The sequence below is a fragment of the Monodelphis domestica genome, chromosome 1 (assembly GCF_027887165.1).
Source record: "Monodelphis domestica isolate mMonDom1 chromosome 1, mMonDom1.pri, whole genome shotgun sequence".
NCBI lineage: Eukaryota > Metazoa > Chordata > Mammalia > Didelphimorphia > Didelphidae > Monodelphis > Monodelphis domestica.
In genome coordinates, this window is record NC_077227.1 from 538,485,627 (window position 1) to 538,507,396 (window position 21,770).

General features: G+C 35.1%; 1 protein-coding gene across 3 annotated transcripts in view; it reads left to right on the forward strand.

Moving 5' to 3' along the window:
• ADAM17 (ADAM metallopeptidase domain 17) overlaps positions 1–21,770 on the forward strand; it is a 58,963-nt gene that overhangs the window by 30,024 nt on the left and 7,169 nt on the right. For 2 of the 3 annotated variants that reach the window (XM_007476152.3, XM_056813318.1), the window contains 8 exons: positions 2,755–2,868; positions 4,439–4,583; positions 4,759–4,847; positions 7,652–7,804; positions 12,967–13,166; positions 15,126–15,229; positions 18,327–18,461; positions 20,872–21,002. In XM_007476152.3, coding sequence (XP_007476214.1) covers positions 2,755–2,868; positions 4,439–4,583; positions 4,759–4,847; positions 7,652–7,804; positions 12,967–13,166; positions 15,126–15,229; positions 18,327–18,461; positions 20,872–21,002 — 1,071 coding nt within the window. The remainder of the gene's footprint in view (positions 1–2,754; positions 2,869–4,438; positions 4,584–4,758; positions 4,848–7,651; positions 7,805–12,966; positions 13,167–15,125; positions 15,230–18,326; positions 18,462–20,871; positions 21,003–21,770) is intronic. The other variant, XM_056813317.1, reaches the window with a different exon arrangement.

Genomic DNA, 21,770 nt, shown 5'->3' on the forward strand with positions numbered 1-21,770 from the left:
AGAGCTAGGCCTAGAGATGGGAGGTCCTAGGTTCAAATCTGGCCTCAGCCACTTCCCAGCTGTGTGACCTTGGGCAAATCACTTGACCCCCATTGCCTAGCCTTTACCACTCTTCTGCCTTGGAGCCAATACACAGTATTAACTTCAAGACGGAAGGTAAGGGTTTTAAAAATTAAAAAACAAACAAACAAACAAAAAAAACCTAAGTGCCACTTTCTGTTAGAGATTTGATGACTAAGATTCACAAGAAGCAGTATTTCTTAATTTTAAGATAATTTATTGGCTGCTCCAGATATCTTAAACTACCCAGTTGACTCCTTCCAAAATCTAAACAGGTGCCCAGGAAAACAAAAGAGACCCAGCTCCCCTCATGCACCTCTTTTATTTACTCCCTGTGTCCTCACCAGTCAGTCCTTTCCCTTGGCATCCCAAGACTTCTGTGATTGGTAAATAGCCACTGAAGAGATGGTCTTAGAGACCCCAATTCCTCCCTCATTACTTCATCAAAAGAGGGGAGTGACTGCTTCATCCTGGAAGATGCCAACATTCAATCACATGGAGGCCAACATGGCTGCTAGAGTTTGCTGGCATCCTTTAATCTTTCCAGTGGGTGAGGGTTTACTCTGCCTTTAATCCTATAAGTTCTAAACAAAAGAAGGGAGGACTCAATCTAGTTTCATAGGCTAAGGAAGAAAATGCTTCAGCCTGATCTTAGAATCAGACTATTCTTGGGGGAGGATAAAAGTAAAATTATTTCAAGAAAATATCCCAATTCAAGATTAATTTTTCACAGAGGCCTTTCCCAGCCCCTGCCAGTTGCTAGATCCTTCCCCTTCTTTTCCATCTGTCCTATATACGTACACACACATACATGCATACACTTGCACACACACATATACACTCTGTTCATGTGCATATCTCTCTCTCATGTATATGTACATACATATCTTATATTTATTCCTCAGATAAATGTTGTGTTCTTCAGTAGAAGACCAGCTTCTGGAGGGCAGGGTTTTTTCCCCCCTTTCTTTTTATTCTCAGTTCTTCATATAAGCCTAGCACATACCGAGTGCTTAATAAATGTTTGATACCTACAGAATAAATGATAAAGAAATACAAAATATTTTTAAGAGGGAGGGTACCAGCTACTGAGTGTATTAATTAATGAACAAGAATTTATTAGTGCTTACTATGTTCCAAGCAGTAGAGTATTGATCCCTGGACAAAGTTTATGTAGAAGATGGAGCCCAAGCTGAGTCTCAAAGAAGATAAAGAATTCTATGAGGTGAAGGGGAAGAGAGGTACCTGCTAAGAGTAGGGGACAACAGTGCAAAGTTAAGAAGGACAATTGCCTCAGTGGTAGAGTACAGGAAGGGAAAGAATATATAATGAGACAGGAAAGGATCAGTTCAGGTTATATTATAAAGGTCCTTAAACTTCATAAAGAAGAATATAAACGTTCTATCCCAAAGACAAGAGAGTCCTTAGGGTTTATGCTGTGGGGAAGGTTTCTGGAAGGAAAGGGGAATGGTTAAATCTAAAATCTAGGAAAATCACTTTAGCAGTTTTTGGAGAATGAACTGGAGTCGGGACTTGAGGCAAGAAGACTAGGAAGCTATATAGAGCACCTAGGAAATGTGCTCTCTGCTCATTCTACTTGGGAGAATACAAACAAATATAATAGAGGGTTAATTTGAAGAGGAAGAAAACTCTAAAAACAGAGGAAAGTATGGGGGAAGACTTTTAGTAAATATATGTGAATTTTTATAATATCGCCTTTCAGCATGTGTCTATTGTCAAGTTAATCATAGCATATTGCTAGTGTCATGTTATTTTGATAAAACTATTTGAAAAGAACACTCAAACTTGATAGACATCCAATATACTAACATGTTTTAGTATAGAAATTGTTGCTTTTGTATTTCTTTCCATATTCTTCTGCTACATTGTAGGGTGTTGTTTTTATTGTTGTTTTGAATGGAGAGAGCCTTTTCAAATAAATTGGATGGAGCAGGTAGGTGGCTCAGTGTATAGAGAGCTGGGCCTAAAGACAGGAGGCCCTAGGTCCAAATCTGGTCTTAGACACTGCCTAGCTGTGTGACTCTGGGCAAGTCACTTAATCCCCATTGTCTAGCCCTTACTACACTTCTGCCTTGGGAATGATACTTATATCAATTCTAAGAGAGAAGGTAAGGGTTTAAAAAAAATAACAAATTGGTAATAAGAATACCAGTTCTGTGTTCCTAAAATTTGGAGGTTTCAGGTTTGAGTGATTTTTTTTTCTCTCCTTATATAAGACATTAGTTTGATTTCTGCTAAATCTTCTGTGAAAAATTAAAAGGGTAGAATATTTATGTGAACTAGACTTAGAACACTTATATTCCCTATAATTTTTCCTGTTAGTTACAAGAATTGCTATATATCATATAATATTACATCTTCATTTTATGGTCCACAATGACTTTAAACCTCTATTTTTAAAAACATTATTACCTTTACTTTTATATTTCTGGATCTTCTAAATTATAATTAATCTTATTCTAATCTCAGAACTTCCAAGTTTTAATTTCTGAAATTTCCACAAGAGAACTATCTATATAAAAAAAATTAAGTATATTAGTAACTGTACATCTTTTATTGGAGTAGGTTCAGTTTTTTAACTGTGCTTCTCATTTTGTTTTATAAACTACTTAGCAGGTTTGATGTTTACTTATTTTTGGCTTTACTCTAATTATATCCTCTTTTTAAGTATAGATTCGTATCCTCAAGACACCTCAAGTGGTAAAACCTGGTGAAAAACACTTTAACATGGCAAAAAGTTATCCCGATGGAGAGAAAGATGCTTGGGATGTGAAGATGTTACTAGAAGTAGGTCAGAGTTTTAGATGCAGTGACTCATTTAAGGAATATTCACATGAAATTTAACTCAGGTGTACACATTTGTAAAAGAGAGCATTGGGACAGGAATAATTCATTTAGCTTTTATTTTTTTATTATATGGCAGGAAAAGCAGCTTTGGGAAACTTTACAGACCCTTTTAGCTCTTTCACTGAGAAGTCTAATGAACAGAATACTTTCAGGAAGTACCTTCTTTCTGCTGTACCAGTTGTTTGGTATTTGCACACATCAGTGGAAGGAGCCTCAATATTTGCTATGAGCTCTGGAAAATAACTATAACACTGACATAGTTGCACATATCTCTTTCTGCTAACTCCCTGAGGGCAAGAGCTGGGGACTTATGTTCCTAATTCTAGCACAGCCTTATACATAGTAGGCACTTGAAAAAATTCTTATTGGTTGATGGATTGATCTAGTTGGAGGGTAAGGCCCTCTGATGATATCAATTTTCATTTTTTTCTTGCGTGTTGTAGTGAAAGAGTTTTGAATGAAACTAGAATCAAAAGGCCTGTGTCTTAGTCCTAGCTTTCCCATTACTAGCTAAATAACACACAAAAGCTCTTTGAGCCCCAGTTCTCTAATTTTTGAAATGGAGATTTTTTAATACCTCTGTAGGCTTTGTTATAGGGTTGTTGTGTAAAGCAAAGATAGAGTCCATCAGCATATTCATCCCAGAGTTATTGTGAGAAAAGCCCTTTGTAAACAATAAAGTGTCCTATAGCTATTAAATTAATTAGAGAGAAAGAAGAACTATATGTTTTGCTTTTAAAACCTTGTGTCTGATAATTTTAGATGATTCTACCATCAGGACATGGCAGATATCTAAAGGAAAACATTTAATTTTCTTGAGAGCACTTGAAGGAATTTGTAGACAGAGTCTAAATTTCACAAACTATTTGTAAAGGAAAAGAACTGAAAGTCAAATGTTTCTGTTTCATGGATTTTCAAAAAGTGAGGGACAAAGCAAGTAAATAACATTCATGGGCATTTACTACTGTGTTTGACAGCCTAATACCTGAATAAACCCCAGATATTTAAAAAATATTACAATGCCATGAAATTTATTGGTGTTTTTCTCCCTTTGGAATATCACTCTTGACAAAGTAGTGTTACATGTAGTCTTTTAGGTAGCCTGGAAGTGATAAAGTAGTGTTATCAGTTTGTTTGTTTTTTTTCCCCAAGGAACCTTTTTTTGCAAATAGTTCCTTGGGAGAGTTTTAAAATCCACTTTAAAATTACAATGTCTTCTTGGGTTCCTTGTCAGCACATCTTGTGGCTTTAGCCCTGAATATCTATAAAAAGTTGCTGAGCTATTTTACTCTTATTTAGCTCTTCCTGTTAGGCATCATATTGGACAGTTATATATTGGACAGCTGGTTGGAGTTCAGATAGGTAGATAAGATACCTGGCTTTCTAAAAAGCTCTGGAGCAATTGGTGGGCTGTAATTCTGGGCTGAGAATGGTAATAGAGTTTTATTTGGGAACACTTTATAGCAATATCATTTAGAGTGATACAACTTTGCATCTTAATTTCTTAAAGCAATTCAGCTTTGATATAGCTGAGGATGCATCAAAAGTTTGCCTTGCACATCTTTTCACGTATCAAGATTTTGATATGGGAACTCTTGGATTAGCATATGTTGGATCTCCCAGAACAAACAGTCATGGAGGTGTTTGTCCAAAAGGTAAGATTGTTTTTTAGTTCTCAAATGAATATGATTTTGGTATTGGTAACCAGGGTGCCTGGAGCATGAGTGAAGGAAGAAGTGGGATGGTGGAAGGGAAAAGAGAGAGAAAGAATTACATGTAAATATATTTCATAAGCAGTTTGTCTTTCCCTCCTTCCCTCTTTTCCTCTAGCTTATTATAGCACAGTCTGGAACAAGAACATCTTTCTGAACAGTGGTTTGACCAGCACAAAAAATTATGGTAAAACCATCCTTACAAAGGTATGTTTCTTCTTTTGAAAATATTTTAGTCAATTCTATAGTCTGTAAGTCATGCATATTGATAATTTATAAGCTCAGCCTATTGGTTTATGTTTTTCAAAGGGCTCAAGCCTGGTCTGTGTTCCAGATTCACTTCTGCCTCCAAATGATGTGCTCTAGGTGATGCATTTTGACATCCCAGTAGTCTTTAGTATAAAATTTGATAGGAATCCTGTGTTGTCTTATATTATTCTGTCACTTTTGATTATCTTGATTTTGAATGTGCATGAGGGCTACATGAAGTATAAAGAATACTTTCTGACTTGGAGTTCATGTCCTAGTTCTGCCATATACTGTCCATGTGATCCTGGGCAAATAGTGTAGTGACCTCTCAGCCTCAGGTTCCTCATCTGTAAAAATATTTTCTTCCTCAGCTGTTTTCACAAATGCTTGTGGGAATAGAGAAAAGGATAATGTAAAGTGCTTCATCAGTTCTACCACACTATAAAAAATTTTAAATAACACAAATTTTCACTAAATTTCATAATATACCTTCCCTGAAATTTATACTTTTAGTTATCATTAGTAAGTAAAAAATATTTTAAGTAAAACATATTGTATTTGTGTTCTTTGTAAATTTAGTTTGGGATTCTGTTTTAGTATTCTGATTTGACAGCCCTGCTAGTTTTTGAAAGGGGAATTATATATCTGGCTGAATCATAGCAGAACTGTTTGAAATTTGGCTGATCCTCAGAATTTAAGATTATATAATATGTGTAGTGAATTAAATCTTAGGAAGACCTTCAAAAGGAGGCTTGCCAGTATGGCAATTTTTTGATTTAGTGATTTATGAATGTGAACTTATTTAAAGATCTTTAGACATTTTGGTTTTGCTTTAGGGAAACTTGAGGTTATGAAAATGTTCTTTGAAAAATTGAGATTCCTAATCAATAGAATTTAGGTTAAGAAGAATTTTAATTCTTTTTAGCCATAAGCACCCTCACTTTTTCTGTTTTTTTTAATAGCATAAAGGAATATGTTGTTATTTAATTAATACTCTGATCATATCATTTCTGTTAGAGTAATGATGGCCTACTCTATAAACTCTTTTTTTTCTGACATGACTATGAAATAAAATTATTGCATATATTTGTCTTGTTAGTGATTCCTCAGATCAAAATGTTGTTCCATGACATGGATGTATCAAATTAATCAAATGACACTATTATTATAGATTATGCCTCTAAAATAGAAATCACTTTGAAAGCAAAGAAGTATTTGAGTATACTAAAGGTATATATATAAAGGTATAACAACTTTAATAACTTAACTGTCCTTAGACTTTTGGGACACTATACTGAAATGACATTGGTCATAAGCTACATTTAGTTTTAGTAATATAGTAATTACAGAAATAGTTAAGGATAACTTCTTGTTTGGCAGAAAAACATGTATAGAACAAGTAATTCTTGGTTGTTTTCTTCCAATGGTTTTGTACTATGAGACATCTGGAGAAATTTTCTAAGCATTTCAGCGTTTAAGTTTATTTGCTTTTATTTTTGTTTTTTGAAGCAATTACAATAATTAAGGCCAGCTTTTCTGTTACATAAACACACAATTTATTTATCTAAGATAGGGAAACAGGCACTAATTAATTTAAAATTCCTTAATTTAACCAGTTGAAATATTCACATATAAAATCCTTTTCCATTGATTTGAACTTGCATATATGATGATATTCAGGCATTTGCATTTGTTTCCCTTATGAAATATTTGTGTGATGTTTAATAATATTCATAATGATGGCCTTAGGAATGGCTTTGTGAGGGAGATGCTACAGGTATTATCCTCATTTTATAGATCAGATTTCTTTGGCTCTGAAAGCTGAAGGAATTTGTCTGGTTGCATAGCTTGGAAGTTTTAGAGAAGGTAGAGGATTAAAACCCAGATTTCCTCAAATCTTGTTCTCTTTCCACCCTCCCTCTTTGCCTTTTGACAATCATATAACTCTATCAGCTCTCTAGAGTATGAGCAGTTTCTTTGACAAGAAACTTTTACTTGTTAAAATTCTTGACAAAATAATAGGATTATAGTGTATATAGATAAGAGGAAACTTAGAAGTAATCTCATCTTCATTTTATAGAGGAGGAAACCTGAATTCTAGAGGAGGAGAAATAACTTGGACAAGGTCATATAAGTATTAAGTAACACAGCTAGGATTTGAACCTAAGTTTTCCAATTCCAAATCTGCTTCTTTTTCTATTTTAATATTATATTAATTTGAATTTTAAAATCTTTATAGAATCTTTTTATGTATTTCTGTTACTTATGGAAAAGCAGGCTGAAATTTTACTATTATTATTTTTTACATTTGTTCCTTAATCTTAGACTCACACAACTGTATCATACTGTAGACCTTAGTAGTAACCAGTATCACCTTCTAATGTGATAAATATATGATAAATCCCCAGTCCCCTAAGATGCCCAACTGAAATATGTAATCGTCCAGAGTTTCTATATTCCATCATGGTTGCAGTCATAGGCTTATTTATCTTTTCTGTTTAACTTCTTACAATTCCACTAAGTGAGTCAGCTGTATTAATTAGAGGCATTATAGTGTCAGTGTTGTCTAATAATAGAATAAAATAGAATAACTGGTGATGGCCAACATTTGTTGCCTTTTATGATTCTATCCCAGTGCATTAATAAGATAAATCTGGTTTTGTGAATGAATCTTGACCCCATAATTGAATTCAAGTATTTTTCAAATACCTGAAAAATCTATTGTTGGGAAGTTATAGCACATTCTTTGCATTATCCTTAAGGAAGCTGATTTAGTTACAACTCATGAACTGGGACACAACTTTGGAGCAGAACATGATCCTGATGGCTTAGCAGAATGTGCCCCAAATGAAGATCAAGGAGGAAAATATGTTATGTATCCCATAGCTGTGAGTGGAGACCATGAAAATAACAAGGTACGTAGCCTTTTTTTTTTTTACATTTTGCTAAGGAGGGAAGAGAATTTGATTTATCATTAGTAAAGAATCCAAAAAATGTATTCTCTGTCTAAGGATGAAGAAAGGGTGGGGCTCAGCTTTTCAGTCTTCCTCCCCACTCCCCTTAAAAAGAAAGAATAGTGTTGTGATCACATGTGGTTAACTGGTTGAAGGTATCATTTGAATCAGAAGAGTAGCCTACAGTAAAGTTTCTTGAACTCTTTCTTCGGTTTCTGTTTTCATTCATTGGCTCTGTAGAGAAGTAGTTGTAGAAGTGACCTTCAGTTCATCTTCCCTACAAAATAATTTTACTAATGAATAGGCCTGATTATGTCATTGGCCTTCTCAGAAGTTTTCAGTGGACTTCTGTTGCCTCTAGAATAAAATATAAACTTATTAGCTTAGCATTTAAGGAATTCCAATGGAAGGCAAAATGACCAGTTCTATTGTGGCATGTAGAAAGTATTCTTGTAAGTTTTAGACTAGCTAGTCTCTGAGAGTCCCTGCTATCCCTGAAATTCTTTGACTTATAGATTCACCCCAAATGTTTCTTTATTAATCTACAATATAAATTTTAATAAATAGCTTTTGATTGTTATTCACTGTTCCACATACATCTACCATGTTCCTTTGTATTGAATAATTGCAGACACCGTGTTGGAACAGATTTGGGTGCTCCATAATGCCTGAACCATGGTTTTAGTTATAGAGGTAACAGGTTCTTGGACAAGGATGAAATGTACCTGGGGGGGGACTGGTAGATATGTATTTGTCTGTTCTTGAAACTCTAATAAAAGGACCTTTTAAACTGTAAAGATAGAAGAAGACAGAAAACTGCTCAAGTATATTCACTGAGCTAGACATCAGAAAGAGTAGATGTAGTGTTTAGGAAAGAAAAAAGCAGGTAGAGATGATTAGAAATTTATAAGAGACAGAACTAAAGAAAGTATTCCATGACCTCAGATGTTTATTAAAAGCATAGGTAACTTCAAGTAAGATGAACCAGAAAATCCTGCATCAAGGAGAGAAATTGGAAAGCTTGTAGAAGGAATTCTTTTTTGTTACCAAGATAAAAGGTAAGGAGAGGGAAGAAATTGGATTAGATGATTGCTGAGTTCCATAAGATACAAAGATGGAAAGGATACTAGATTTAAAGTTGGTAGACCTGGTGGATAACATCTGTTCCACCTCTTCTACTGCCTTGCTATTAAGCTCACAGTAGAGCTTACAGTTGGATTTATAATTAGAGAACCTTTGTTCATATTTACACTTTATCATTTACTATCTCTGTGACATTGAGCAAGTCATTTAACATGTCTGGACCTCAGTTTCTTTATCTGCCAAATGAAATAATTGGGCTAGATATAGATGGCCTCTTGAGCCAATGTAGGAGTGTCTCTTCCAATTCTAAATGATCAAAGTTCCTTTTAACTCTGAAATATGACTTCATAGGTTTTACTAATATCTTTTAAGCTGGATTCTATGACATGTTCTTACTAGGTAGAGTATTGATAAACTGTTACTTCCCTTGTTCCAGGGCCCCACCCCCACCCCCATCTCTGTGTTTCTCTTATCTCTCTATTAGTTGACTTCTTTAGGTAACACTTTTCACACCTGTAAAATGAGAGAGTTGGCCTAAATTCCCTTGCACCTCTTAAGTTTATGATGCTAGAAATTGATTTTCTTGGCTTCCATATCAGTTTTGACTCTTATTTACCTTGTATTCCCACAGATACTTTTCACATGAACTGTATAGCCATTTCTACCACCTGTGAAGTTGATTTTGTGAACTCAAGTGAAGAAATTTACTGTTATAATTACCAGATTTCTTTGTAGAGATCTGTTTTGGGTCTTAATTCTATTCTGTCATTCAATATGTTAGCCTATCCCCTCCAACTTATACCTTCCTCTAACTGCTTCATTCTAAGATGATCTCGTTTCATCTTCTCCAGGAAGATTCTCACACATAGCTTAAATAATTCAGTTGGAATTCTCCAAGTAATATTCTTCTCTGACCTCCTGGCATAACTGCACACTTCCTAAAATTAGAATGGAGCAAACAGAAGCAAATAACTTCATGAGTCAAGAAATATTAAAGTAAAAAAAAAACAACCCTGAACAATTGGAAGAAAATATAAGCTACTGTATAGCAAAAACAACTGACTTCAAAAATAGATTAAGGAAAGATAATTTAATAATCATTGGATTATTTAAAAGCCATAACCAAAAAAAACAAAGGTATCATATTTTTAAAAATCATGCAAGAAAACTACCCAGGTCTCTTGGAACCAGAGATCAAAGATAAAAGTCATACCTTGAAAGAAATCTCAAATGAAAAAAACGAAACACCTTCCAGGAACATCATAGCCAAAATGTTAGCATTTCCAAATCAAAGAAAAAAATACTACAAATTATCAGAAAGAAAGAATTTGAATACTGAGGAGTTACAGTCAGATGTACACACTATAAAGGAATGGAGACCTTTAAATGTAATATTCCAGAATGTAGTAAAGATTTATAACTAAGAAAAACTTCCTAGCCAAATTTGAATATGACCAAACAGATGGGAAAAAAATGGATGTTTATTGAGAAAGAAGACTTGTAGGCATTCCTGTTGATAAGATTAGAGCTGGGTAGAAATTTTGAAACAAGAGGAGTATAGAGAAGCATAACAAAGTTAATATGAATAAGCAGTCCTAATGGACTTAAAAAAGAAAAACTTACATTGAAAGATGATACTTGTAACTTCAGAAGTTTATCATCATCATGTGTCATAAAGGGAGTCTACTAAAACATAAGGTTTTGTTATGGTTTGATGAACTTATTAATGGAAAGAGGAGAAAAGGAATAGAATAAGGAGAAAATGATAGGAGAAAGGTGGGGAAGATTCTTACATAATCAGAGAGTACTCTAACAAAAGATTGTAAACAGGAGAATGAGTGAAGTTGATCTTGAATCTCATATGAACTGGTCAAAGGAGGGAAGAATTCATACATCTGGATACAGAATTATGTTTCACTCAACAAAGAAAAGTGAGGAAAAGATGAGAGAGTAAAATAAGAGGGAGGGAATTACTCCTAAGAAGAACTAAGAAATTGGATATCAAAGAGGGTTTAAAAGGAAAAAAAAAGGATGTGTGTGTGTATGTATGTATGTATATGTGTGTGTGTGTATATATATATATATATATATATATATATATATATATATATATATGTGTACCTATATATTATATAAAGGAAAGGGTCTGTGAATTGGGCTTTGAGTGAGGGAAAGTTGAGAGTTAGGGGAATAAGAAATAGAGAAGGAAAATTATTAGAGGAAAATACACACTTTACTTTTTGTATCCATAAGAGAGAAAAGGATAGCAGAATGTATTAGAAAACAGACTCTAACAATATGATTGTGTGTTTGTAAGAAACTAGAAAAGTCAAATCTCACACAGTTAAAATAAAGAGCCTGAGCAAAATCTATACTTGAACTGAAAGTAAAGACTTAGGAACTGTGATTGATCCATTGTTCCAAAGGTTCTACAGTAAAGCATTCTATCCATCTCCTGACAGAAGGGTGATTTACTTGGGTTATAGAATGAAACTTAAAAAAAAAAATAATCAGTGCAACATTTTGTTTTTATCAGATTTTACATATTGTTGAGAGTTTTGTTTTTCTTTTTATTCTTTGTGGGGCAGGAGGGATGGAAAAATAGAAAATTAATGCTTATAAAAATTTCAAAGTAACGAAGGAAGAAAGAGAAAGAAAATTCTGGCTTTTTTTCCTTAAAGGAGAAAATTCTTATCCTGTTGAACTATTGAAGAATTCAGTAATTTGATTCATTTTTAGATATGCACACATAATGACTTTTACTTTGACAAGCTAAAGCTCTTTAATGTTTCAACATGTGCAGTAGTGGAAATAGTGAAAAGAGAAGGAATAAGGTAGGAAAATGAGACCTTGAAGCATCTTGGAGTATCTTTGATTAGAGTTGTATTGCTTGGTGCCAAGAACTAGCTACAATAGCATATTTTAAACACTTCTTCAAGGTGGTGTTTTTTTTATATAAAGTAGTATGGCTATGGAGTCAAAGACCCAGGGTTGAAATCCTAGCATGCTTACCCTCTATCTCTCTGTGTGATTTTCACTAAGTCACTTCTCTAGATTTTAGTTTCCTCAACTGTAAATTCAGTTCCTTAATTTAAGATGATCTCTAGGTCTCTCCCCCATATGATTGATCCTTTATGATTGATTATATGGTGATGAAGGCTTTTTTACTCAACCTGAGGCCATAGACTTATAATCCTGTCCACATAAGATCACAAAATATTAGAGCTTGATAAGGACCTTATAGATCATTTATTCCTAAGATTCTTAAATTTTTCTTGGTTACAGATGTCTTAAACTGGTAAAGCCTGTAGAATTTTTCTCAAAATAGTATTTCTAAATGCATAAAACAATACATAAGATTACAAAGGAAAGCAATTATATTGAAATACAAAATATTAAAAATACAAATTAATGGATCCCAGTTTTAGGTACTCCGATCTAGTTCAACCTGTATCTTTTTTTTAAATGTTCTATTGTATTTTAATTTATTTTGTTATATTTCTCAATTCCATTTTTAACCTAATGGGGCACTCAGGAATGTTGTGAATAGCAAATAGCTTGTTCTATGTTTGACAGCTCTACTTTGTACTGAAGAGATTTCTATTGATACATTTTATTATAGACTCTAAAAAGAAGGGAAAATTTTAAATGGATCTGTACCAAAAAGAAACTTGGACACAGAATGAAGCGCCAGTTTCAACCCATATCTGAATAATGTATTTCCTAATTTGGTGTAGTTGATCTACATGGACAGGACGTACTTTTCATAATGATAGTTTGCTATCCTCTGAATGTCTTAAAGAATCATTTGCTATATTCAATCTAGCTTTACAACATCTTTGTTGAGGGGAAGCAAGGGAGGTGGAATTCCATACAGATGGTACTAGAAGTAATTGAAGTGGTGCTTCTTGGGAGAGTTTCTTATTACAATAAAGATTATTTCTTGTCCTAGATAAAATAAGTAGATGTATTTTAAAATGGGAATGAATTTTTATGATTTGATTTTGGCCCATGTGGCATTTTTTTGTGTGTTCCTTAAGATGTTTTCAAACTGCAGCAAACAATCCATCTTCAAGACTATTGAAAGTAAGGCTCGTGAATGTTTTCAAGAATGGAACAACAACGTGTGTGGGAATTCCAGGGTGGATGAAGGAGAAGAATGTGATCCTGGCATTATGTATCTGAACAACGACACCTGTTGCAATACAAACTGTACTTTGAAAAAAGGAGTTCAGTGTAGGTGAGCATTGTTAAACCATATAGTTGGATTAGAAGCTCATTATAGATGAATAAGAGATTGAAAATGCTAGTGACCTTATTCTAATGTTAATAGCCACTTTTCCCCTCAAATTTCTCATCTTTAAAATGCATTTCATAGTAACGACTAAATTATATGATACTTCTTTTCAATGGAGTAATACTAAATCCTTAAGATTTTTAAATTAAGGCTTACATTAGATTACTAGATCATCTTTGCTAACATAAGAGTGAAGGAGTATAAGTAACCCAAAATGGTGACTCAATTTGGAAATGTAGATATAAATCTATCCTTTATACCTTCCCAGTCTAGCCAACTAGTACATTAATGCCTAGCTAAATATAAAGGGGGATGGGGAGGGGGGTCTGAAATCCTTTTAAAAATGAGGATAATTGCAAACTAAGCCTATAAAGAGCTTTCTAAATAAGCCATCATATGAAAAATCAGCAACCTTATACTTTGGGTAGTTAGCAGCTATAAGGGAATCTCATAGGACTTGGTCTTTTAATCAGTTTCTTAAGCCAATAAAAATTAGGAATGCTGAACTACATGAAAGAGGTATTATGTGTTCAATATGTTATTGTTGCTTTATGATGTCTTTGATGCTCCTGCATATTTTTCAAATGGATTTGTGATTTTGTATAGGAGACTCTCAGGTGAGGAACTTATTATTGACCCAGAGTTGTACCTTCTCAGCAGCTTAAAAGAGTTGCAGGAACACTGAGAGTTTTAAGTGACATTTCTAGGGTCACACAGCCAAAGTGTGAGGAGTACTTGAACCTAGGTCTTGTTGACTTACATTCAGCTCTTTATCTACTATATATAGCTATCACATTGCCTCCCTGCTGCATTCTTCTCTAGGAGAGAATTATAGAGAGATATATAGTCACAGTTAGGCCAAATCTCTAAGTGTAGCGTAAAAAGGAATTCTTTATTCCTTTTTTAATTTGACAAGGGACCTGGAAGTCCTCTTACCATAGAGATGTGTAGGGATTAACCAGCACACAGTTGTAGGAAGTAGAAACCATGGAGACAGGAAGGAGGAACCATAGAGACAGGAAGTAAGGTAGGGGAAGGTTGTAAAAAGGGCCAAGCATGGGTTGGTCAGCCTGTCAGTTGCTGACAGCTGAGGTCTGTTGGTTTCTGACTGTTATGGCTGGCAGTTGACAGGAAGTTGGCTGCTGGGTGTGAGTTGGTTGCTGGTGGTGTGGGTTGGTGATTAGTTGGTGGTTGGTGTTTAGTTGCTGGAATATGAAAGCGCTTCTGAGCTTACTGAGAGGTCTTTTGGCTTTAGCCTTTAGAGGGCTTTTTGGCTTTTGGTTTGGGCTGTTAGTTTTTTTTTCCCTTCCTTGAACTTTTTAGAAGGTGGCTGGTCTTTGTTGACAGACTAATTAGGCTTGGATTAAATACTGATTGGGTTGGTTTTGTCTGGGCTGGATTGGGTTGGAATGTTGTGGGTTGGTTGTTAGTTATAGGTAGATATAGGCAGTTTTAGGTAGTAATTATGGGTAGTTATAGGATAACTAGTATAGATATTAGGAAATTTTCTTTCTCTGCCTCTTTCCTATGTTTCCTTTACTATATTCTTTTTACTATCTATTTTAATTAAACTAAATTGCTAATTGTTAAAAGCTGCTAGGAGTTTTCTTTTCCCTGGCTTAAAGGGATAAAATATTAATTTACAACTCTACTATATTCTCATTAAAACTTAAATTATTAAAAGCTGCTCTCTTATTTTGTCAAAACTCCTAATACTTATAGTAGGTAAACTGAAATATTGTGCAGTAATGGAGGGCAGGTATTGGGGGGTGGGGTGGAGAGAGGAAATAGTCTAAAGGATAGGGCACATTGGGTATAGAAGCTTCAGTTGTGGCTATAAAGAAATGACTTAATATTGAAAATGGACTTTAATTTTTTTTCATCTAATCCTCTTCCCCCCAGTGATAGAAATAGTCCTTGCTGTAAAAATTGTCAATTTGAGACAGCTGAAAAGAAGTGCCAAGAGGCCATTAATGCTACCTGCAAAGGTGTATCCTACTGTACAGGTATTTCATCACAATGGTTTTCTTTCTTTTGATTATTAAGAAATGTGTGCCAAGAATTCTTAAGTCAGTTGCTCATGGGGCAGGTAGGTGGCTCAGAGAATAGATTGCCAAGCTAATAGATTGCCAAGCTTGAGGTCAAGAGGACCTGTGTTCAAATCTGGCTTCAGACACTTTCTAGCTGTGGGAGCCTGAGCAAGTCACCTAACTTCAGTTGCCCATCCTTTATCTGCTCTTCTGCCTTAGAACTGATATTTGTATTGATACTAAGGCAGAAAGTAAGGTTTTTTTTTTTTAAGTTAGTTGCTCATAGAATATTGATTCTAGCAAAGATTTCTAGAACTACTTATAAGATAATTTTCTAACTATGTGAGTCAATTTTTTTAATCTTTTGGGAAAAGCTACTTAGGGTCATTTTGATATAGAAGAGATTTTATATTACAAACCATATACTTCTCCCCCATTCCCATTCAGTTTGATAAAAGAATTCCAGGGTATAAATGTATGTGGCAATTCTTTTGCCTCGTGTGACAATAATTTATCACACCAATGCAAAAAAAATCCCTCCAAGCTAAATTGGTTTATTGAGAGACGGCCAAAAACTCACAATAAAGCCAGACCCTGGTCAAGATCAAGACCAGAGATCCAAGCCATAAGAGTTAGCCTTTTTTATGCCAAGAAACTTGATGACAGTGACAGCAAATACAGTCAACAAATGGGCAGTTCTTAATTAATGATGCAAGGGCTGATTAAGCTAGAAAATCTAAAAAAAAAAAATCACTATGGGTAGTAACATGTTTATTATCATAACTGACCTTTCCAAGACCTCTGCAGTAAGGGGTTGGAGGCTAGTTATTTTTCTGCTGACAATTATGAAATGCTAGGAGTCAGCAGTTTGGTGCCTGTCTAACTATCTTTTTATATAAAAAAGAATATTCTGCCACCCCTTGTCCAATTATCTTGTTATATAACAAAGAGGGTGTGGTAGGCTAAGTGGAAACTCTGGAGTTATAGGCTTAAGATCAAGATGTAAACAAGATTTGATACCACCCAGAACTGTATTTTTATTATATAAAGCAAACTATATTATCTGACTGTCAACTTAAAAACTAGTAATTGTGTTGTGGAAATAATCATAAAGGCTAATACTATTATAATAAAAAGGGGGAAGAGGGTTTCACTTGGTACTCTAATGAACTTCCTATATACAATTCAGCTTTACAACAAAATAAATATGAAATTCTTTTTTGGGGGGACTATAAGAAAATATTGCTATGGCTGCTTCATTTAGAGCGAAATAGAATTGCTGATCCAGGACTCCTATAGCCATAGCACTTTTGCGTTCTGTCTTTAGTGATATACTTTGCATAAATGTTTCTATCAGATTCAGAGAGTGCACTTGGGAAGGAGGGACTTGTCACTTGGTCAACTTTTTGAACTTCTGCAGCTTTTCATTGAGCTTCCACTTTTGGTAAATTGTGAATAGTTTTTCAGGCTGGTATGATTTCATAATTTTATGTGGGTATGGATTTTTTCTTTCGTTAATAAAAAATAATTTTTGAAAAAGTTATCAATCATTAAACATTTATTAAGTGCCTACTACATGCAAGGCACTGTGCTAAGCACTGGCAGTACCCACAGATGTGAACAAAGGAGTGTATTCTTTTTCATATGAACTGGAAGAGGTTTGTGATTATGATTTTGAAGGATATCCATCTGTTCTAGGGATGAAGGCTCCTTAATGCTGAGAGAGAGGACATTCCTCTTTAAAAGGGTCAGATCTGTGAATGAAAAATATTGCATCCTAAACAAAGCAACTGTAATAAATGAGTTCAGTTAATTCAGGCACTTTAGTTTCCACCTTGTCTATGAGGAAGCCACATAGTATGGTAGAAAGAGCATTTATTTTAGAGTTAGGAAACTTCTAACTTTTGGATCCTGCTTTTCCCATCCATTTAACATTTGCCCTGACTGCTATTGCACCATGCTACTCTCGAGAAAGGGCTTTATAAAGGATACTGTGCAAGGGGTATAGGGTGGGAAATGGGTGGGTGTTGAGACCCTATTGTTACTCTGTGCTGCGTGGCATAGCCTAAAGTTACTCCCATCAGTTTGAGACCCTTTGTGTCTACCTGGTTCTGATTTCAGCCTTATTTGGTTTTATTGTATTATTTTTTTCATTATTAACAATAACAAACATTTACTTTGTACTTGCCATGTATGAGGCCCTATGTTTAGACAGTGAGGATACCAAAAAATGTAATAGAGCTTCAACTCTCAACATTACATACATAGTATAGAAGAGGAGACATATTACTTGTGGGAAAAGATTGCATTTACAGCCTTGTGTTGCTAAGTGCCAAATAAATGGAATACATAATTCAGAAAGGGTGAGAAAAATCACCATTCAGATTTCTTTGAAACAGGGTCTGATTCATTAAAGTCTGTGCTACCTTTCCAAAGAACACTGTCAAATATTATTGCCTAGTTTTGACTGTTATATTGAAAACATGGCCCAACAGAACCCTAGGAATAGCACAGTTGATTCCTTCTCATGTAGTTAGTTGCTGTTCTGCGTAATTTGTGGATCGTCTTTTTGGAATAATAACCCCTCATATTTTTTGGCACTTTAAGATTTGAGAAGTATTTTCCCTGTGGCAACTGGGTAGCTTAATAAATTAAGAGCAAAGCTAGAGACTTGAGGTCCTGGGTTCAAATTGGTTGTAGACACTTTCAACCTGTGTGACTCTGGGCAGGTCATTTAACCCCCGTTGCCTAGCCCTTACCACTCTTCTGCCTTGGAACCCATGCACACTATTGATTCTAAGATAGAAGATAAGGGTTTTTAAAAGAAAGCAAAAGTACTTTCCTTATAATAACTCCGAGAGGCAGGAAGCAAATATTTTTATTTCTGTACAGATAAAGGTATCGAGTAAATATTAGAGTATTTGATAAGCTAAGTTATATCTTTTGTAGAATTTTATTTTTCATGAGAGACAATGGCGTTATATGACTTTTTTGTCTATTTGTGAGATGGTTAGGAGGATGAGAGAAGTATTTTATTCCAATAGTCATCTGTTCTATAATTCTTTGTTTCTAGGTAATAGCAGTGAATGTCCCCCTCCTGGAAATGCTGCAGATGATACTGTTTGCTTGGATTTAGGAAAGTGCAAAGATGGAGAGTGTATTCCCTTCTGTGAAAGGGAGAAGAATCTCCAGTCTTGTGCATGCAATGGTGAGCAAAACAACAGATTGTTCTTACTGTGAATAAAGTGGGCTTGACTGAACAGATCCCTTCTGTGCAGGCAGTGAAGAAAGAGAAACTATAGAAAAAAATTGGCAAGATTGTTAAAGCCAAAGCCTGTTAATTATGAAATCAGTCTCAGCAGCATTTTCCAAAACTTTCTTGCTCTGGTCTTCAATTAGATATGATCTACATTAAAAGATTTATAACTGAAAGGGACTTGAAAGTTCACCTAATACAGTCCTATCATTTTACAGATGAAGACACTGAGGTTTAGATAAGGGGAACGATTTGTCCAAGGGTAAATGGTTACTAAGTGTTAGCTAGGAATCAAAACATCGTCTGGTTCCACTTCAAGGCTCTGTGCCAGATAAAAATCAAGAAATAGCTAACCTGATCAATTGTTCTGAGAGGTGGCTCAATATAGTGCAAGGAATGTTGAATTGGAAATGCAAGAGCCTGGCATCAGATCCCAGCTCTTCTACTCGCTACCTATGGGACAAGCCATCTTCCCAAAGCCTAGGATTTAATCTTCGCACTTGTGAGGTAGATACCATAGAGATAATCCCCATTTTGGCAGTGGAGAAACCACAGTTTAGGTGAAGTAACTGGTTCATCATCACACAGCAACCCTATCTTGATTGTTGTGAAGAGAACTCTTTGTACACTGGGGAGAAGTGCTGTTTAAGTGGCATCTGTCAGGTAGTGACAGGTACCAGAAGATGCAGAGCCCAACCTTATTGTCTACCAGTGTTTTGAAAAACCTTCATTACATTGGCAGCTTAAATAATAAATACTTTGAATTAGCTTTAAATCAAGAATCCAAGGATTTTAACTAGTAGGTTTGGTACTTCTAGTTGTATACAATATTTAGAAGATATGGTATGCTTATTTGAAAACTTTGCCTTTTGAAAAAACAATGGTGTGTATAGTATTCTTTTTTTTCTTCCCGTAATGAATTGAATGCTTTTTTCTTTTCTTTTCTTTTTTTAATTTTTTTTGAGCATTTCCAAACATTATTCACTGGAGACAAAGATCATTTTCTTTTCCTGCCCCCCACACCTCTCCCATAGCTGACGCTCAGATTCCACTGGGTATCACATGTGTTCTTGATTCGAACCCATTTCCATGTTGTTGGTATTTGCATTAGAGTGTTCATTAAGAGTCTCTCCTCAGACATGTCCCCTCAACCCCTGTAGTCAAGCAGTTGCTTTTCCTCCTTGTTTTTACTCCCACAGTTTGTCCTCTGCTTGTGGATAGTGTTTTTTCTCCTAGATCCCTGCAGATTTGGGACATTGCATTGTCCCTAATGGAGAAGTCCATTACCTTCGATTGTACCACAGTGTGTCAGTCTCTGTGTACAATGTTCTCCTAGTTCTGCTCCTCTCGCTCTGCATCACTTCTTGGAGGTTGTTCCAGTCTCCATGGAATTCCTCCACTTTATTATTCCTTTTAGCACAATAGTATTCCATCACCAACAGATACCACAGTTTGTTCACAATTCCCCAATTGAAGGGCATCCCCTCATTTTCCAATTTTTGGTCACTACAAAGAGCGCAGCTATGAATATTTTTGTACAAGTCTTTTTCCTTATCTCTTTGGGGTACAAGCCCAGCAGTGCTATGGCTGGATCAAAGGGCAGACAGTCTTTTAGTGCCCTTTGGGCATAGTTCCAAATTGCCCTCCAGAATGGATGGATCAATTCACAACTCCCCCAGCAATGAATTAATGTCCCTACTTTGCCACATCCCCTCCAGCATTCATTACTTTCCTTTACTGTCATGTTATCCAATCTGCTAGGTGTGAGGTGATACCTCAGAGTTGTTTTGATTTGCATCTCTCTGATTATAAGAGATTTAGAACCGTTTTTCATGTGCTTATTAATAGTCTTGATTTCTTTATCTGAGAACTGCCTATTCATGTCCCTTGCCCATTTATCAATTGGAGAATGGCTTGATTTTTTTTGTACAATTGATTAAGTTCTTTGTAAATTTGAGTAATTAAACCTTTGTCAGAGGTTTTTATGAAGATTGTTTCCCTGTGTATAGTATTCTAAAGGAAATTTTGGTTTCAGCATAAGGTTTGCACCATACATGGGAGGATATACATATATGCAATTAAAATCTTTTTAAAAATAATTTTCTGCAAATGCTTCAAAGCTGTTATTCTACTATAGATATTATACATTGTCTTTTAGAGACGAACAGGAGATTTTGAGAATCTATTAGTTGAGAGGTAAAAATGGATGTTAGTCCTAGTTAGTCGTCCTCCTTCTGTTTTTTAAAGACATAGTAACTCCCCTTCTAAAAAGGTTGTGTTACCAGGAAAGGAAAAGGAAGGAGGAAGAAATTGGTGCTATTTGGAAGCTCCAACTGATGGCGTGTAATGTCTTCTCTTTTAGAAACTGACCACTCCTGCAAGGTGTGCTGTAGGGATGAATCTGGCCGATGTGTTCCATACATTGATGCTGACAATAATTTCTTGTTTTTGAGGAAAGGGAAGCCCTGTACTGTGGGATTTTGTGACATGAATGTAAGTATGTATGTCATGCACATGCCCTTAACAATCTGGTGGCCCCAAGCACCTGGAGATTGTCATTTCTTAAAAATGTAGTTGTTTATTCACAATAAGGTATTATATGATAGATGTTGTTTTCTACTGTCTGTTCTCTATTATACATTGTACTGTGTCATTTTTAGATATTTTAGAAAATTAAATGATATTTAACAGTGTGGCAAATGGCATATTAAGCTGGCATAATGTCTAGATGATTCAGTGGATAGAGTACTGGGCCTGGAGTTGGAAGACTCATCTTCATGACTTCAGATCTAGCCTCAGACACTTAGTAGCGTGTGACTCTGGGAAAATCACTTCTCCCCATTTGCCTCAGTTTCCTCATCTGTAAAATGAACTGGAGAAGGAAGTGGCAAACCACTCCAATATCTCAGCCAAGAAAACCCCAAATGGGGTCACAGAGTCAGATGTTACTGAAAATGATGGAACAATGACATTGCAGAGGAATGTCACTTACCATGCTGACTTAAAACACATGTTAATGTGCTTTGCTCTACTGTGCTATGATATACTTAATCATTCCATACTATACTATGTATATGATATTATCTTATGCTCTACATATATTATTCTGTAATATGTAACATATACTAAACTATACTGTGGTATCCTATGCTCTATTGTAAATGTTCTGCTGTATTTTATGCAAACTATATGCTATATAGTTTGTATAATGTAGCATAGCATAAAAGGACTTGACTTTAAGTAAAATAGAAGTGGGCTGGC